The sequence below is a fragment of the Suillus subalutaceus genome (genome assembly GCF_016647625.1).
Source record: "Suillus subalutaceus strain FC151 chromosome Unknown DFJ58scaffold_136, whole genome shotgun sequence".
In the NCBI taxonomy this organism is placed as follows: Eukaryota; Fungi; Basidiomycota; class Agaricomycetes; order Boletales; family Suillaceae; genus Suillus; species Suillus subalutaceus.
This window is the reverse complement of record NW_024540385.1, coordinates 125,090-142,510: the sequence shown is the minus strand read 5'-3', so window position 1 is coordinate 142,510 and position 17,421 is coordinate 125,090. Positions and strand designations below refer to the sequence as shown.

At 47.6% G+C, this 17,421-nt stretch overlaps 5 protein-coding genes across 5 annotated transcripts; 2 read left to right on the top strand and 3 right to left on the bottom strand.

Annotated features, from left to right (window-relative positions):
- Positions 1–241: 241 nt before the first annotated feature.
- On the bottom strand, positions 242–643 carry DFJ58DRAFT_667251 (uncharacterized protein; the record flags this gene model as incomplete). The annotated part of the gene is made up of 2 exons (XM_041382607.1): positions 242–488; positions 537–643. 2 exons carry the CDS (start codon positions 641–643, stop codon positions 242–244), a joined length of 354 nt encoding a protein of 117 aa, XP_041239020.1.
- A 1,347-nt stretch (positions 644–1,990) lies between these two features.
- On the top strand, positions 1,991–4,641 carry DFJ58DRAFT_718410 (uncharacterized protein; the record flags this gene model as incomplete). Its single annotated transcript, XM_041384471.1, has 9 exons — positions 1,991–2,122; positions 2,176–2,550; positions 2,598–2,755; positions 2,796–2,970; positions 3,006–3,189; positions 3,244–3,314; positions 3,392–3,468; positions 3,732–3,841; positions 3,923–4,641. The coding sequence occupies 9 exons, from the start codon at positions 1,991–1,993 to the stop codon at positions 4,639–4,641; spliced, it is 2,001 nt and encodes a 666-aa protein (XP_041239019.1).
- A 1,321-nt stretch (positions 4,642–5,962) lies between these two features.
- Positions 5,963–8,652, top strand: DFJ58DRAFT_93892 (cytochrome P450). The gene is made up of 11 exons (XM_041395632.1): positions 5,963–6,322; positions 6,375–6,497; positions 6,548–6,896; positions 6,946–7,029; positions 7,078–7,174; positions 7,225–7,348; positions 7,398–7,499; positions 7,548–7,559; positions 7,604–7,778; positions 7,831–8,053; positions 8,118–8,652. The coding sequence occupies exons 1-11, from the start codon at positions 6,215–6,217 to the stop codon at positions 8,305–8,307; spliced, it is 1,587 nt and encodes a 528-aa protein (XP_041239018.1). The 5' UTR covers positions 5,963–6,214; the 3' UTR covers positions 8,308–8,652.
- DFJ58DRAFT_93901 (uncharacterized protein) lies at positions 8,383–10,642 on the bottom strand. Its single transcript, XM_041395633.1, has 22 exons — positions 10,541–10,642; positions 10,406–10,487; positions 10,342–10,355; positions 10,193–10,291; positions 10,130–10,139; positions 10,058–10,075; positions 9,980–10,005; positions 9,908–9,933; positions 9,821–9,855; positions 9,742–9,766; positions 9,676–9,687; positions 9,600–9,615; positions 9,513–9,547; positions 9,350–9,458; positions 9,239–9,298; positions 9,162–9,189; positions 9,056–9,113; positions 8,977–9,004; positions 8,803–8,920; positions 8,696–8,746; positions 8,592–8,645; positions 8,383–8,539 (listed from the first exon to the last, which is right to left on the bottom strand). The coding sequence occupies exons 2-22, from the start codon at positions 10,466–10,468 to the stop codon at positions 8,459–8,461; spliced, it is 966 nt and encodes a 321-aa protein (XP_041239017.1). The 5' UTR covers positions 10,469–10,487; positions 10,541–10,642; the 3' UTR covers positions 8,383–8,458.
- A 2,211-nt stretch (positions 10,643–12,853) lies between these two features.
- DFJ58DRAFT_907922 (RNA dependent RNA polymerase-domain-containing protein) lies at positions 12,854–17,410 on the bottom strand (the record flags this gene model as incomplete). Its single annotated transcript, XM_041395080.1, has 17 exons — positions 16,955–17,410; positions 16,830–16,902; positions 16,618–16,770; positions 16,557–16,568; positions 16,327–16,502; positions 15,976–16,277; positions 15,455–15,926; positions 15,304–15,403; positions 15,085–15,248; positions 14,411–15,035; positions 14,257–14,363; positions 14,164–14,205; positions 14,016–14,115; positions 13,946–13,957; positions 13,610–13,898; positions 13,058–13,556; positions 12,854–13,036 (listed from the first exon to the last, which is right to left on the bottom strand). Exons 1-17 carry the CDS (start codon positions 16,970–16,972, stop codon positions 12,854–12,856), a joined length of 3,327 nt encoding a protein of 1,108 aa, XP_041239016.1. The 5' UTR covers positions 16,973–17,410.
- Positions 17,411–17,421: the final 11 nt, after the last annotated feature.

Below are 17,421 nucleotides of genomic sequence, written 5' to 3'. Positions count from 1 at the left end.
GACTCTTGTATATCACTGGCTAATCGCTAATTACACTTGCGGGATACATGCAGACTATTAAGGTAATGCAACTATGCAGTCCAATGTCGTTCAATCACAGTTGCACATCTGCATCAATTTTGTAATCACGCATAGTAGCTAGCACATTTTGTGATCCGAGCATAAAGATTCCATTGCTAAGGAATTACAAGCAAGTCATGTATATGTACACGGCTGAGATAGTGAACTACTACGAAGGTATCTAAAGTTCATAGTGTGTCATTGTCTCCGATAAGTCGTCTACCTGCGACCACAAGTCATCCGAGTCAGCGGACCAAGAGGGGGAAGGTGGGGATGCAGGCAGCCAGAAAGGGCCACCCGGGGTTGGTACTGCTCGTACTCTACCTTCATTATATTGTACTGTATATACCTCGAGTGCCTTCTGGAACGAGGGGTACCGCTTCTGAACGTTACCGCTCACAAAGTTGGTGCGTTCAGCCACGTCAGCCCTTATATGAGTGTCAATATTATTATAAGTGAGAGGTCGCAATGCTTACCAGTGATAGAAGATGCCTACTTCTTGGCCGACGGTAATTAACCAGAACCCTTCAGGTTCTAAACCAGCATGTGGGGGTGCGATATCGCTAGGTTTTGGTACCTGCATTGGAAGAAGTGCGACATTCGTAGAATGTTGCGCATGTGATGATGAACTCGAAGGCGGCAGATGGTCTTGTGCGCGGGAGCTAGTAGATAGATCGGAGTTTGGGATGGTTTGATTGACATGCGAGGAGTTGGTGTGTGATGCTTTGGAAAGGGTGATACTCTCTTCAACAGTCTTGCGCTTCCAGCTAATAGTATCCAACGATGAACCTGTTTGAGAGCGTGAGGCGGGTGATTGTCAGATGATATAGACCTGCGACCCACCTGATACGGTTAAGCTTTCAACCAACTGACATAAGTCCCGGACGTGATCATCGTGGCAAGAAATGATGGATGGTGAGGGAGTGCGTGACATGGTGGATATAAGACACTTAAGGAAATGGTTAATTGAATGAGGGGGAATTGATGGAAATGTGCACTAATAACGTTTATGATTAGTCACACACAGCTCAATGTGCAAAAAATGTACCCATAGCTGGCTTGTATGAAAGAAAAAAAATGCGGAATCCAGGAGGACGTCAGACACAACGAGTTCGCACTAACCTGTCTTTGCGGTCTATCCGCCACATAGGCTCCTCGCGAGATAAGGATGGGCTTCCCACTAACCGTGTATCGAAGGTGATCAAACATAGAGTGTTGGTTCTGCAAGCAGCCAGCTGTAAACAGCGGCGGGAGACTCGCCTACAAGGTAAGCCTGGTCCAAGTGCTCAAAAAACAACCAGAACACTAACCTGGTTTATAGCAATGACAACCGAGGAGCGCCAAGCTCTGGAAGCTCTCAGAGACCCACCAACTAACCCACCTAACATTGCTGAGGACTCCGATGATTTCAATCTCGGCGACATCTGGGATGGTACTGATGCACTCCCCATTAGCCACGCTGGCGGAGAGTTCAGAGACCTGGCGAGAGGTGTTCTGGGTGAGGTCTGGAAATTGTGAGTGCATGTTAGCAGATAGTCAGCAACTGACACGCACATCAGAAAGGATCAAGATGGTGCTCACAGGGTTCAACGTGTCGACAATCGCACACGGCGTGATCGTGTTCTGCGAAGAAATCTTGCTTTCAACGAGCAAATACAAATAATGAGCGAATCATACCTTATATGGAGCCTGGAGAAATCGCAAAAGGGCTTCAAGAGTTTTTATGATCGCCTACGCAGCGAAGAGACTGAGGTGACCGATTTGAATGGTGGCCAATGGCCAGTGACAGTAGTAGACGCGTTCTGTGAGTTACTTGCTAGTTTCGGTGTTTGTGTTTATCACATCATTTGTAAAAGTTGCTGAGAAATTTGTACTGAAAATATCATCGACGGACCGTACAATTGCTTCTGCACTTGTTCGTCAAGGCGTCATGCCCTGCTCCCCGATATCACCGGTGGCGGGCATAACATTAGAAGCCCTTGAGTTATATCGGGTGGCGCACCTCAGGAACCCTCACTTGTCAATCCAAGCCTTTGTCAAAACGATATGCGATTTACACGGGGTACGATTTTAAGTTCTATTGTGCTCCATGCTAAACACATACACATACTACAGGTGGAATTCCATCGGCACATCTCACGTCAATTTTCAATTGCACTTGACATATATCTTCAAATCAGACGGGTTGTGGCCTCGCTCATCAACAAATCCCTCCGACGCGACTCGCCTGACTGGCGCCTCAAACATGCATGCCCTGCATGCACTTACACGCTAACTGACGAAGAGAAGCTACACTTCAAGATTCTCTATGCTATGGACGGGAACGACTCATTGAAACGAATTCTGCGACGCTCGCTTGATGACGACGATGACTCTCTTGGTCTATCGTCCAAACTTCCCACTGGCCAGGTACTCGTTAGTGACCGTTACCTATCTCGTAACTTTGTAGAGCAGTTTGCACAGGATACGCCATGTGATACGGGAGCCAATGTGAGTAATCGATGCGTACCTTTTGTAGAGACAACTAACACAGTCAGAGTCTGGCAGAGAACTCATGCGAAGGCCGGTTGGAAAAATATGGACGATGCGAGACAAAAAAGCTTGGGGTATTTATGACGAAAACTGGTGTCTTCGTCGCCGTATGCCGCCACGGCTTTTGTTTACTTATCGCAGACATGGTGCAGAGCGGGGAGCGGTGAGTAGTACTTAGTCTTTTTGTTTTATATTTCTAACAGGTATTCTACAGTGCAAAAATACCCCTTGGCTATTGTTGCCAAGCTGCTAGATGCATTTGGCGACGATTTGGGCGGTGGCTATGACATCGGCTGTCAGTTTCAGACTACTCTTGACAACAGCTCTCTTGGTCCCCCTTGGGCGCGCTCATTACATCATAGTTTGCCTGGTTGGCGCGTTTCAACGGACATGCGCACAGGCGGTTATGTCAGCTTTTTTCATTAACAACTTACATCAAAGGCATTGGTATCGAAGATCTGGAGACTTGTGAGCGGACGTTCTCCAAGTCAAACTCCCTTGCATCGGCTCTACGGTATACTAGCGTTTTCCATTGTCAACAGGCTATCGATTCATATTTCGAGCATAACGACGAGCTCGAGGTATATGGCAATCTTTGTATGTTGTTCTGTTTATCATAAGCGCTCGCTGACATAACTATTGGTTGGCTAGCAAATTTCTTGCATGGTAACTACAACCAAGCTCTCGAGATCATCGCCAATGGCGAAGCTGTCCTACCGAAGGTTATGCAAGAGCTCAAGAGTCGAAGACGAGAGCGTCTTTGAATGTTGGCTCGAAGACGAGAAAATCGTACCTTAAGGGTCTAACACGAGAGCCTGAAGAAGAGACACTTCAAATGGAGTACTGGCAGAGATTAGTCAATCTTAGTGCAAGCAAGTAAGTTTTACTTTTTGGTGTATGTATCTCGTAGTTACTGAAGCCCCCAAAAAACAGAGTTGCTCTTGACGCAGGAATGAACATGTTCGGAACGCACAATACTCCATCATACGGCGCAGACATTGGAAAACACATGCAAGGTTGAAAGCACGCGGCGCCACGCTCTCGAGGACTATGAGAGAAACCTGAAGTTGGTTCAGTTATTAGAATGCAAACTCGGTATCATCGCTCGCTGGGTTCCAGAAGATGAAGAATGGCAGAAGGGCAGGGAGACTCGTAGCTAATAGAAAGTATCAACGTGCCTTGGACCGTTTGGAAGGTTTGGTCGTGGCTCGCATTTTCGAACTTGCGAAGATGAATAGGGCGGGGACAGGTGAGTTTGAGTCTAGTTTGGCTTGTTTCAGCTAACTCTATCTATGTTTCAAGGTTACAAACTGCGAAAACATATTGCGAGGGGCCTTGCAGACGCGCTCTGCCGCCATCAGGTCCGCCCTCAACACATACAACAACCTTGCCAGTGCGGTGTACCCTCCCCGGCAAATACTCAAGTGGGAGGATGTTGTCGAGTACGCCTTTCTCGCTGACTTCGAGCTGCTACGAAAGACGCGCTCCGATGTCTCTCAATTACCTTGGTCATCACCAGCAGCTCGGAGTGGGATGGATCTTTATTTTAAAATGTGTCGAGCACGCGAGGAGATTTGTCGTCTGAATATCGAGGTTCGCCGTCTAGTGACATATATACGAGATGAAGATAAGTATTTGCGGGTGTGCGAAGATCGACTCACAGTTGCTAACCCTGCCCTTGCCCATCAAATCGCTATACATCGGAACATTCGTGGCCGGTTCAACTCCCGCCATATCAAGCGGCTCAATGATATCTCAAAGCTTCCCGGCTTCAATGGTACACTCGTCCCTGGTCTAAGTGCTTGCACCGGTATCGGGGAGAGTGCCAGCATGCCAGATCCTCTGATTCCCGCCAACGTGTTTGCTGCCCATATACCTGCACACAACCCTTCATCCCCTATAGGTGCGGATACTCAAGAGGATTTAGATGAGGAGGAGATCGCAGAGGAGGTCGCAGAAGAAGCCTCGAGGAGTTTGCAGGACATTATCACCATCACCGCTGACTTCTCACAGCTCCAGGTTGTTGACAATGGTGAAGTAGAGGAGTAGTCTAGTTTATCCGTCATACTGTTGCAACGCACTTCTTTTATTATGCTTACTGTTAAGTATCAAAACGCGCCTCCGATATGTTGATTTATCGAGCTCGTCGTGTATGACAGCGAGCACGAAGGTTCACACGGCAGGCGCAAGATAGCCGATGCCAGGAACATTACCTACGTTAACGCCGACGTCCCACGCTGGCTTACCTAGCTAGGCCACAGTTCAAGTTGCTTGCTGTTATTATAAGTCACTCTTTATCCAAGAGTTATTGAAGGAGGCTTGGAAACGCTGGAACTCTGTCGTTTTAGACGTGCTAGCCCTATCTATAATCACGTCTAATTAGAGGCAATACGTGGGAGTCACAGGTGAACCAGACGCCATACCCTAATTCCCGGGACCCTAAATCGCAGGTTGGGGCGAGTAGTAACAGCCTCATGGCGTTATCTTTCAATTGATAACAGACGTAAGGGAAATGAGTCACCTAAATTGTACACCGCCGGGCCAATGACTCAATATTCGGTGTTCATCGCGTGCAGATTCTGCAGAATGGTGGCACCAAGGATGTCTGTTTTACAGGCTCTGCTGCCCGCTTGCTTTCCATCATCGTAGATCTCGGGCCCGCATGGCACAGCTTTAGTGATTGCAGGCATACAACAAATCATTCGAGTAGCGAGCGTCAAACAGTGGTGGAGCATAATCGGTCTCTGAAACCAATAGGACAGCAGATATGTTGGGATCTCCGACACCGATTTTAGTGAAAGAGGGTCTCGAATCTCGATGCCGTCCATGCGTGGAAATCATTTCCCTTATTAATTATCGGGCGCCGTGTCGTTGCGAAACTTTGAGGTGAGCGTTCTCCCCATTCTTCCCGTTGACTCATACTTACGACTTGATTGACAGCAATTGTTTATCTACCACAGGCGGTCCACGGTGCCCCATGTTTCGCAAGACACCCTTCTGTCGTCGGGGACTGGCGCGGGCCGAGCGCCGTTACGATGCTATTATGAGAAATTGAAGGTGCAAGCCGGTCTACCCAGAGATCCGTGTATAGACTACAGGAATTCGAAGTCCACATCATACTAGGACTAGGTCAACGTTCGATGATTATGCTCAGAATCGATCGTTCCCAACTTTGCTCCACGCATTGATGCGGGAAGATTGTGGAACTTCAATGAAACGCTTTAGGGTATATTAACTCGGAACGTCTAGAACCCCCCCTCGGCAGAGTGCTGAAGAATTCTGCGAAACACATCCGAGTCCTTCATAGTGCATACCGCATTATCAGTACCTGCTCTTGCGTCTCCAGCCACAAGTTTTGAAACTACATTATCATGTGATGATATCGTCTGATAGATAAGTCTTGCCGTAATTACTAATAACTTTAGGAACCGGCTCGTATCCAAGACAGTGAAACGCGCCCATCAAAATGAAGGAAAGTCTGTTCGCGTCCTATACTTATCTGATGGTCATTTGAAGCTCTTCCCTTTCCAAAGGAACTCAAAGCTATCTCCCTTACGACAATGGTTTCCACCAGGTTATTGATCCCATACAATAAATGTTATTCTTAAACCTTGGATGACTGATGTCGCAAACTCCCCTCATGTGGCACTCACCCAGAACCATCCTTCTACTGACTTCGGGAGTCATCCCTGTTCTGGTGTTCTTTTCCAGAAGACGCAAGGCTCCAAACGCAGGCAATCCTATATTTTACTGGAGTCATCAAGCTGACGTTGTCCGTGCAGTTAGATGATTTCCCGACTATTGGCTGCTCCTTCGGCCCGTCTCGTTGTTTCAGTAACTTTTACGTAGGCGCATTCAGATTTCTTGTAGACGCACCAGGTGTCCTCAAGGAGGGCTACGAAAAGGTATATTTGTTTCTCATCCATCTCGACTTGCAAATGACGCACAATACTAGTATGGTAGTAGACCGTTTAAGGTCGCAACTATGCTGCGCTGGACGGTGGTTTTCAGTGATCCGCAGCACATGCTGGAAGTTGCGAATGCTGCGGAAGAAGACCTTTCGTTTCGTGAGGCTATGAAAGATGTGAGACCCTTGTCGTCTCTTCAGCTAAGAACTATTGACACAGCTCTTGAGATCATGGGTGTTGACGATACATTAGAGATTAACATCGGCAGTCCAGATCATGATCTTCTTGCTGAACTACTCAAGAGTCATATTGCTAGAAATGCAACCAAAATCGGCGACGAAGTTCAAGACGAGTTGTTCACGTCTCTCGAGAACGTTTTAGGAAATGAGAGTGATGGTGAGGATGCAGGTCTACAGTTGACGAAGCGATGAATAACATCAAGCAGAATGGACCTCTATCCCCGTTTTGGGCACCGTAAATCGAATAATGGTGCAGACGTGGCAACGATTCTTTGTTGGATATCCTCTATGTATGTGCTACGGTCTGTCCTGTTCGAGATTCCCACTATGTTCTGCAGGTCGCAACTCCGAGTGGTGTTCCTTAGTGGCCAAGATTTACAAGGATGTGGCGATATCGGGCGTGATCAGACGTCTTGTGCCATCATGGACATTCCCGTAGGTCGCACAAAGACGCAAATGAAAATGAAAACTCAGAACAAATTCAGATTCTTTGTGAAAATGGCTAGCAGCCTCGAGGCAAATGTTGATCGTGCGACTATGTTATTGGGTCCTACAGTGGAGGCTTGCATGAGCGAAGTGGACGAATATTCTGTTCCAAACCAACAGAAGGTATGAAATTCGCTGCTGCACACCGATTCGCTGATTGCGGTTACCGCAGATGGACTTCCTCGCGCGACTTGTAAGGCGATCTGCAGGTGAAGATAGTTTGTTGAGAAACCTTACGACCCGCCTGCTTGGTTTCACCATCGCGGTTTCATCTGTATGTGTTGACACCTTTCCTAATAGTTTATCTGACAGCACACCCCAGACGCCCTCAAATGTAAGAAATCCTTCAAAGCCCGACGGTCATTAACTTGTCTGTAGACCTTTACCCACGCCCTATATCATTTAGCCACAAAACCTGAGGTTGCGCAGGCATTGCGGGATGAAGTTGACCCCATCGTACAGCGCGAAGGCTGGAATATACAATCCGTCGCAAAGATGAGCAAGATAGACAGTTTCCTGAGGGAAAGCGCCAGGATCAATGGTGTATCATCTTGTGCGTTTTTCATCTAAACCTACCTACGACTAAGCTGTGAACTATTTGCCAGTGGGATTCTTCAGGCAGGCGATGCGTGATTTATCGCTCTCCGATGGCACATTCCTCCCCAAGGATTGTATCGTGGCGGTGTCTTTGCCGCCATTTCACCGTGACAGTACAGCATATGAGGCCCCCGACGAATTCAGACCTTTCAGGTTTTCGGACAATCCAGAACACATCATGACCACTATCACACCCCAGTGGTTGTTTTTTGGTTACGGGAAACATTTGTGGTAAGTTAAAGATCTCCATCGGCTCTTGAGTTTTTGACACTTAAATCGCGATTGTTGTATTCAGTCCTGGGCGTTTCTTACTCACTTACCAACTGAAAGTCATGTTTGCGTACATGATATCTACCTACGACATAAGATTTGGCGATGAATGGACATCGCGTCCACCAAACTTCATCTTTGGGGAGGGGATCGTACCGAATCTATCTGCGCACGTCTCATATAGAAGACGGCAGCCTATAAATGATACACACTGATCATTATATGTAGTTAACGTCAATGGTTTTTGAAATCTGGAGGGTTTGCATGACATGGAAAATCAGGTTGAAGTCCTTGAGGATGAAAGAATACGTAGTAACTTCCAGGTTAACATTGGTAGGTATATGATGAGAATATATGGGACACATGTTAAGTAAGGTAAGATAGCATGGTTGATATCAAATACATGCCGTGAATGATCATGAGGGTGTCATCAGTGCGTTGGTCGAACTACAGAACATCAGACTGGGCTATCGTTCGCGTCGCAGTCTGTCATACCCACTTCCTTATAATCATCATCCTTGGACTCCACGATCTGTTCAACATTCAATTGCGTCTGTGACAGTCAGAAAGGTCGTATTTAGAATACGTAGCAAAGTTACACACCAATGTCCCCCGTTGGTGCACTGCTTTCGGTTGGGGAGTGTCCACTCGCAGCTGTGGTTGTGTAAGATGTAATATATCATTCGCCCGTGACGGGCCATGATGCTTACCGATCCCTGCTGCGTTATCGAAGAATCAGGTCCATGCTCCCTAAAGACGATTGACATAGGCTGATTGTTCGTAGGAGCGTATTGCTTTCCATTCAATATTTCCTTTCTAGCATTGAGGCTATAGCACCAGATTAAACTGCAGCCCGCAAATACCGCATCAAACATGTGACTCACGTAGCTAAAAGGGAATTTGCATATACTACTTCAACGATAACCAGATCAGATATGTTCACGATGATTTGAAATGGCTTACATTTTGCTACAACAAAGTGAAGACCTAGGAATATGCGGTTCGAAGGCATGATCTTCCACTGTGGTATTTGAGTGATCGAAACTTAACAAACATTAGGGATGCTCACGCAAAGCAATGTTGCGGTAGCTGCAGCACTAAGGTGGCGTCAGGATATGGTTTATGGCCTGCACTTAGATGACATACCTTGTCATCAAGCCATTCTGAATTGTCCAGAATGTCAGGGTGTCGATGATACGCATAGTGCTATAAGCTGAGTGAACGCCGGCTACACAGCAAGGTCATATAATGACTTACTCTGTAAACTTTGGTCGATTTTTGCGAAGGAAGTAGCACAGGAAAGTTGTAATCATGATATCCACGAGTACTGAAAGTAAAAGGCCAATAGTGAAGACCCAAGAAAATCCTATCGGAATGTCAATACTGCGAAGCTGCCCACCACCTGCAGATGAGAAATTACGTTGAAAGAATGTATCGTATGATTTCAATTTGAGCCTGCAAAAAATATGCTTCAGTGGCTATTATTCCTGTTTCAAACACTGCTCACATCTCGCTATTTGTGACTGGTAAAGTTTAGATATCATGATTTAGAAGAACCACATGTGCGGTACTTCATAACTTACTGCTAGCCATAACTGAAGTGAGAATCAGAATAAGTTCGCATTATTGCATTGACAAAGCGCACCCACTTAAACGAGCAAAAGAGAGCGCAACCTGCAAACGGAAATTTCATCATTCAGGTAGCAAAACCGCAAACATGAAACCTACAATCGGAATCGCTACAGCGAGCTTCTTGTTTTGCACTTCATAGCGATATCAGTGCGTGAAACGCAAAACCAAAGAAATGTACGAAACGTCTATAGATTCGGTACGCAAAGAAGCTGAAGTTCGAGTCAGAACCATATTTCTTCATATGGTATAGCCAACCTTTGAACGAGGAAGGTAATCAAAGCCTGGTGAATGCTCCAGTGAGCATTATGGGGCTCCAAACGTGTGAGAACGCACAGTAAGCTCGATCGTAGGCTACATGGAGCCGCATTAATGCCAGGACAAAACGTCTAAAACGTAATTGCTCACACCAATACACCTGATGGTCGATCAATTTTTCCAGCTGATCGTAAACAATGACATCACGCGCACCAGGGGATTGTGTCAACTTTACTGAGATCACCATAGGTCGCAATGATGGAATCCCAAAGGGCGACTGCAACAAGTGCGGAATGAGACAAGTCAAGCAGCCTGAATTCTATTGACATTCGTCTAGCATACATCAGGACACAGGAACGTACCATATCACAATGACCTTTGTAAGATGGTTAAAATGATACAGACTTGAAAGAAAAAGTTCCGTACCAATGACTTAGTACGCCAACTCTCGCGGAAATAGTAGACCCGGCAATACACGATGAATTGCATGTTAACACAACCTGACAAGCTGTGAGGAGTTCCGTCAGACAAACGTCATATTTTGGCATCAAGGTTGATTACTCTCCCAAAGGCAAGCAAGCCACCGACCAACATGGCTCCGTAAATCAGACCAATACTCATCGCAAAGATAACGAGCGGGGCAGTGGGAGAACCGGCGAAAAACGCCTGAACTGGCCAATCCCGCGATATAGCTTATAAGAAGTCTAAGGCGTTAAAAAGAGGTTGGTACATACATACATACATACACAGGACAGATTCTTGCCATGCTCCGTCCTGGGAGGAATGGACCCCATAGGATATATTTCGATTATCAATTTCTTGCATAGGCACGATACACCTGATCGGAGAACTAACTTCCCGCGTCACGGTAATGCGATGTTTGCAATGACAGCGAAAAGCCCCTGGATATATTTGCACACCGTAGCTCCACATCCGAGTGTTTCGACGAGAAGATCGCATCGTGACATCCCAAATATAACCGCGAGTCCGACTAGCGCTTGAGTCTGACGAAGTCAACAATTTTTGTACACGAGTTGATGACACTCCAGTCCTTCCTTGAGGCTATGAAACTGGATCGGCTACTGTGCCGCGGTTTGTCTGTGACAATGTTTCACGTACGTGCTGCATGATTGAGTGAGAAGCAGGAGTAAACTGGAGAACTTCAGAAGTCTCCGAGAATAGCAATGGCGCGCCGAGTCCATAACTCAGCGTCTGATTGAGTTCACACTCGCGATAACGAATCAATCGAAGATAGAAATAAAATGTCGGCAGTTGTGCATGCAGAGGTGTGTGATTGACTGCTTGTGGGGTACTACTAGTACTAGTATGGTTGGTAGTAGCTCGTATATCAAAACAGATCAAAACACCTGCTATGATTGCGCCACTATCACTAGCTGGGCAATTTGAATTACTACTAATGTCAGTCTATCACAAAGCTGTCGTTCAATATTGTTCAGCGTTCAGCGCTCAACGCTGCCCTTAGTCTCCCACAGGCAGACCAGATAGAAGCAAGATCAAATACTCTGTTCAGCCAGTCGTGCTGTGCACTCTGGATCTTGTGTACTCGACGTCATCGATCGCTTGCCGTTACATTGAACTCTTGTTATTATGCCAACATCACACGCGGGGAGAAGAATTATTCCTGCAACTACGACCGAACAGTACTAGTGGAAGGCTCGGGGTGTTGTCAGCTAACTGTGTCCGCTGTCGACAAGACGATTTAACAGCGAATTCGTCCCACATAGGTGGAGATGCTAGTACTCCGAGGGCCACGTATCGATGTGAGTGATTCGTGGCTCTGGACCTCGTGCTCCCGCATTCTGAGCCATAAATGATACCAGCAGCTAGTATGCACGAAGAAGGATAACCAGCAGCGCCTTCCGGTCCGAGATCAACCGAACATGTCGTACTAAGTGTACTTATCTGACGGGCGCAACTGGAATTCAATTTACCCCCCTCTGGCACATCGGACTGGAGAAAGGCCGCTGTAATCATGTGTCAACCTGCTCCCACAAGCTAAGTGAAGCCTTTGGTGACACGCCTGACACACTTTGACACTGATATCTGGTAGTTTTTAACCTGTCGTAGTCAGCAAGGGGAAGATCATCGCCTGTAAGCGGCTCATCAGTACACTACCGGCGAATAGAAATGCACATCAGGGCCCTATCGCGGTTTATGATGCTCGATAACCGTAGTGCAATGTATGATGATCGCAATGAAATGCCTTTATCTGATTTGAGTTCTGGATGATGGTCCATCGGATCTGCAACACAATAGTCAAGTCCGAGGCCCGAGGCACCAGTAGTTCAGAAACTACTACATTCTTCATCAATGAAAAGGATATTAACTACAGGAGATTTAATTCGTTTGGAGGAGCACTAAAGATATTTGTCCCTCGACACCGGCGAGTTTCCACTGCAATTGCGCATACTCAACCACAGGACACTCTGCTGTACGCCGCTGGAAGATAGACCTTGTGCGGGTTAATGTCGTGTCGAAATTTTTAGCCTGAGATACAGATATCGATGTTGAATGTCTCAGCTTCGCAGCAAATGCCTGTCGCTGCGTTTCAATGGCCTGTCAGTGCTCGAAATCGCTCTGGGGGAATTTGGGCGTGTAGATTGTCGTTACGTAGTACAGAGATAGTGGCCAACATATACATATAAATCGAGAGGATTGAGAGGATGATAGAATCAGGAAATGGTCACGGCAAGTATGTGCTATACGACAATTCAACGTGGTGTCCACCATAGGGCCCGCCCCACAGGACAATGAACAAGGATTTAAAAGAAGAGAAAAAAGTATGGGCTATATGGCGAAGTAATGATGTATCATGACCGACAAAGATGTAAAATTTCAATCATCCACGTCATCCTATGCTTGTGAAAGGGCTCGAAGGATATTGTTAGGAATACACATCACTTCTGCGAACCTATCTGCAAAAAGCACAGCACCTTGGACTCGTGCCTTGATGGCGCAGAGCTCCGCGAATGCAACGGAGAAGCCGAATGCACTGCTAAGATTGTATGCGTAGGATGCCATGATAATTTTGAGTTCCTCGTCAGAAAAAAACAAAACCTCTGGCCGCCGCGCAAAGTGTTGCACGGATTTTTGGATCGCTTGTGACTTGGGATCCGAAGACCCCCTCTCTTCCGAAGTCTTCTTCTGGAGAGCAACGGCGGCTTGCCAGTCCCCATATGCTCTCTGGACATGGACTTTGACGGCGCTTAAGTTATCTTGCAGAATGTGAAAACCCGCGTACGAAGCTTGCGTTGCCCTACGAGACGCAGAAAGGTAAGGGGAGGTGAGGTCGTGGTCTGCCGTCTTAGTGGAAGAACTCCGGAGAACAGAATATTGTTTGAGGAAATCGTCGCGGAGGCGACGGCCCTCATCAACAAGGGCATCGAGAATGTACGGAGTCGAGCCCTTGCGCTTCGATACCGCTTGACCCTCGGTTTTCTGTTCGAGAGCGACCATGTAATAAGGCTTGCGGTTCCCACAAGATTTGCGATCTTGCTCGAAGACATGGGCTTTGACCCGCAGCCCCGTCTTGCTCGCATCAAGGCAGGTAGTGAACCTGCACCGCATAACATAATGTGAGTTCCATAGCAATAGACTGAAAATTCTCACATGTATGCCAGTCGAGTGGCGGCAGCACTTGCATAGCCGCGCTCATACACGGCGAGGTCATGGAACTTTGAATATAATCCGACTTTCGTCTCTGCGAGTCCAAGGAGGAGGACCTTCTGGAACGCAGTTTGAGCCTCCTTTGCAGAGAGCTTGGATACTCGTCCGTCAAAATCCTCAACATGTTCAACTTCTCTCTCAAAGTCGTCGCTCAAACTCGCAGGCGCCGTACACAGCGGTGCGGTGTTGAAGGTCTCGACAAGACGTTTGGACCAGACCAACGTGACCGTATCTTTGAAAGCAATTATTAAATGATAAAAATGCAAGATGCAAACTGACCTCCGTCATAATCTACAGAATGAACACGTCAGGCGATGCCCGGAAAATGATGATGGAAACAGGTGCCTACCTCCTCCACCCAAGTAGCTCGCCAATGAGCGCTCCCCTTTCACAGGAAACACGATGACATCGAAGTAATTAGCCAATTTTGGGTGGCTGATGGCAGTGACCTGGCCCATGCTTGATAAGGCCATCTGACGAGGTATTGATTTCCTTACCTTTTGAACATCGGAGGGCAGTCTTGTGGGATTCCTCCACACCTGTCCATCAACACCTCAGGACAGTTCATTGTAATGAACTAAAGTACTCACCAAAACAGACCCTGTCACGGTATCCATCTGGGTACCGCTTTCAGGGTCAGTGATGAGTTCTGAAGAACGGAAGTGTATTTCCCCCTCCTCGAGGACCCCATACGGATCTGCCGCTAGATGAGCTAAAAAATGACCACGGAAAGAAGCCACTTGCCCGGTATGATATAAGCTTCCAGGGACTCCTTGACCGGAATGTGGAATTTCTCAATGTAGTCGTCGAGGACTTGGGTCACCACGTACTCAAGTTTGTAAAAAAGTTGGTTAAGCTTAAGAGGATGAAAACCGGCCTGCAGGAGTTCGAGGACCGACTCATGTAGAGTCAGCGGTGAACCGCTGTAAGGATCGCGACCCCGATTAACCGAGTTACCCAGCGATGGGCTCACCGCGACATCGTCATAATCATCAATTCCGGCAGCGAGCTCTTCGTTGGGTCGGAGTTGGCCAAGACCAAGCGCTCGTGCCTGGCCAGCAATGCGCCGCCGCAGCCTCGATGTTACAACACGGCCGGCTTGCTCCACAGCTCGCCAGACCATAAGCATGCTGTCTGGTCCACTCCATTCAGTCAGCTGACGGACTTCCTCGTGAAGCCCATCTGCCATGAGATCCTTCAGAACAGACAGGGGAACACGGCCATGCGCCAAGTTGACGAGCGTCTGACTCGACAGACGACTTGGCCCGGTTACCCGAGATGGCGCAAGGAGGTCGAAAATCCTGTGCGCGCTGTCGACCTTGTGTAGCGAGCCAAGATTGATCTTATTCTGTGAATCACGTATCCAGATCTTCGGCAGGTCCATCGGCGATTTGATGGGCGGGATCTGGGTGCAGAACCCACATTCCCTTTGCACCGGCAATGCGTCCTTGTACGGCAGTCGGTCTACTCGAATACTTCATCACTCGCATGATGGCCGTCAAGGCCGCACCGCTGATATAACCACACCCATCAGTCATGATTTTTTCAGCTGGGGGCTTTCCATTGCCCCAGTCCACAGCATCTACGATACCTAAGCAGTCAGTGCCTCATAGTTCAGGAATTAGAGGAAATGCTACGTTGGTCACTAATGAAGAATATGTTTTCTGGAGGGAATTCAATTGTCGGCACCGATGTTGATAGGCCGAGCGCCCATCGTGTAGACCACTTGCTGATGGGCTACTCGGGGAGCGCGTCAGAGCTGCATAATGCGGACAGAAACGTAGTCACCTGTTTCGAATTCAAACTCAGAGGATTGTGCCATTTCACGAACTGGTAGAGTGTCAGTCTGTGACTGTCGCCATCGCCAAGGTTTGTCTGCCGATCTATGTTCTCGTTCGTTTCAAAAAGGTACATGCTCCCTTCCTTAGCATGGAAGGGTACGAAGACGCGGCCACATAACACGAATTTACTTGATATTAAGAATTCCCGGAGTGCCGAGCCGAGTTTATCATAGGTAAGGTTATCTGGCACGCGGACTTGGAGGATGCGACGAGACCCCAAGAACCGAGCGAACCGATGTGATCTCCGAATCTCTGGTTTCTCGAGTTCGAATTTAAAAGACGATCCAGCTTTCACGACACGGGCAACTTGCTGGATCTTCCCTCCGTACCAATGGTCTTTTCCTTCCCACTGTCCCATAGTTCCCAGACCGCGACCTTCGTTTTCGATAATCGCGAGCTGCTCGCGATCGTATTCGAGCCTTTCAATTACGTTTAGCTCGTAATTTATGAGGCGAATAGGATTAATACCAAAGTTCAGATGGCGCTCCCATCGCAGATGGAACTTTGTCTGCCATGACGATAGCGACTTTCCAGGCAGATTGAGCGTTTGAACCTTTGAGTTTTTGTAGACGATGCTCTGTCATGTCTTGGAATGTCCACATGCCACGAGTGACACCTCGTGCCAGTTCGAAAATCGTTCCCCACGCAAGTTTATGTCGATCAAGCACCATCTGAGCCTTCTCGCAGTGGGCGATGTTGACAATATCTAATTCGACACCGAACTCGGGGGATCTGCGTTTTCGACCTTTTCCGACCTGTGGCAGATTCACCTGCAGCATTGTGAAAACACGTTGGATGGAAGAGCATTTTATGACTTACAACTGGTGCGCAAGATGACACTTTGCGCTTAACCGCTGGCGGGGGAGGCGGCGACCAGTCTGGTCCACGCTTCAGGCACGTGGATTCAACGGACGATATCGAGGTCGTGCGACTCGAGAACAGCGAAGATTGCTCGGTCGACGGTGCTGACCCAGAATCACTGTCCGATTCTATCACTGGTTTGGATGATACTGATTAATAAAAGTGCGAATTAGGGAGAGATAACCTACATCGTTGAGCTACTGTGAGGGCGTGAATGATATATTCATTTGAGCAAACTCGACACTGTACCTTCATCGATCTCACGCATCTCCTCGTCGTCATGCGACAAGCGACTTCGTGAATGCGTATCCACCTTAGTCGCTCGAGGCGTTGTCTCCTGCGAAATGGACAGTTTTTCTCCAAGGACTTCAGCCAAAGGTTGAGTTGGAGACTGGGAGTGATCTATAGAGTTGCAACGATCAATTGAATCCGCGTCGACTTGGGTTGCCGCCAACGCGTACCTAAAGCTTCTACTTGCATCTTGAAATCGTCCAAGCCGTTTGAGTATTCCTCGTCGTCTGATGATTCATACACCTAGGAGGCCATGATTATCTTGACCATGCTGCCCCGCGGCGAGCGTACTCACCACAGTCTTCGGGTTCATTTTTGATTCGTGATTCAAGCTGGAACAAAGTTGAACGAACTTTAGAATGAGGAATAATGATCAACCAGGGTCTTGATGAATTCCAATCGCGATGCCGAACCCTTGCCAACCCAAGGTACACAATCCAGGTGATCAAGTTTAGAAGTGCCGTAAAGCTTGTATTGGTTTATCAAGATCAGCAAAGCTTCTGCTCCACGAGTGCATCGCGAACGTCTTCTAGGCCTTGCTATGGTGTTCCTTCAAGTTCCTGGCCAAACGCGGATAGGTAGTCTGAGTGCAGTCCGAGACTCAGTTGCATATTATGATGGCGGAAAAACAAGCAAAGATTCCATCAAAGCGCTCTCGGCTCGCTTGCGCGGCCCGGGACCGGAGTACAATTTTTAAATCACGCTGAGTCATTGGCTGATCTTCGAAATCTTGGTCTTGGTATCATTTGGCAAAGTGGGGGC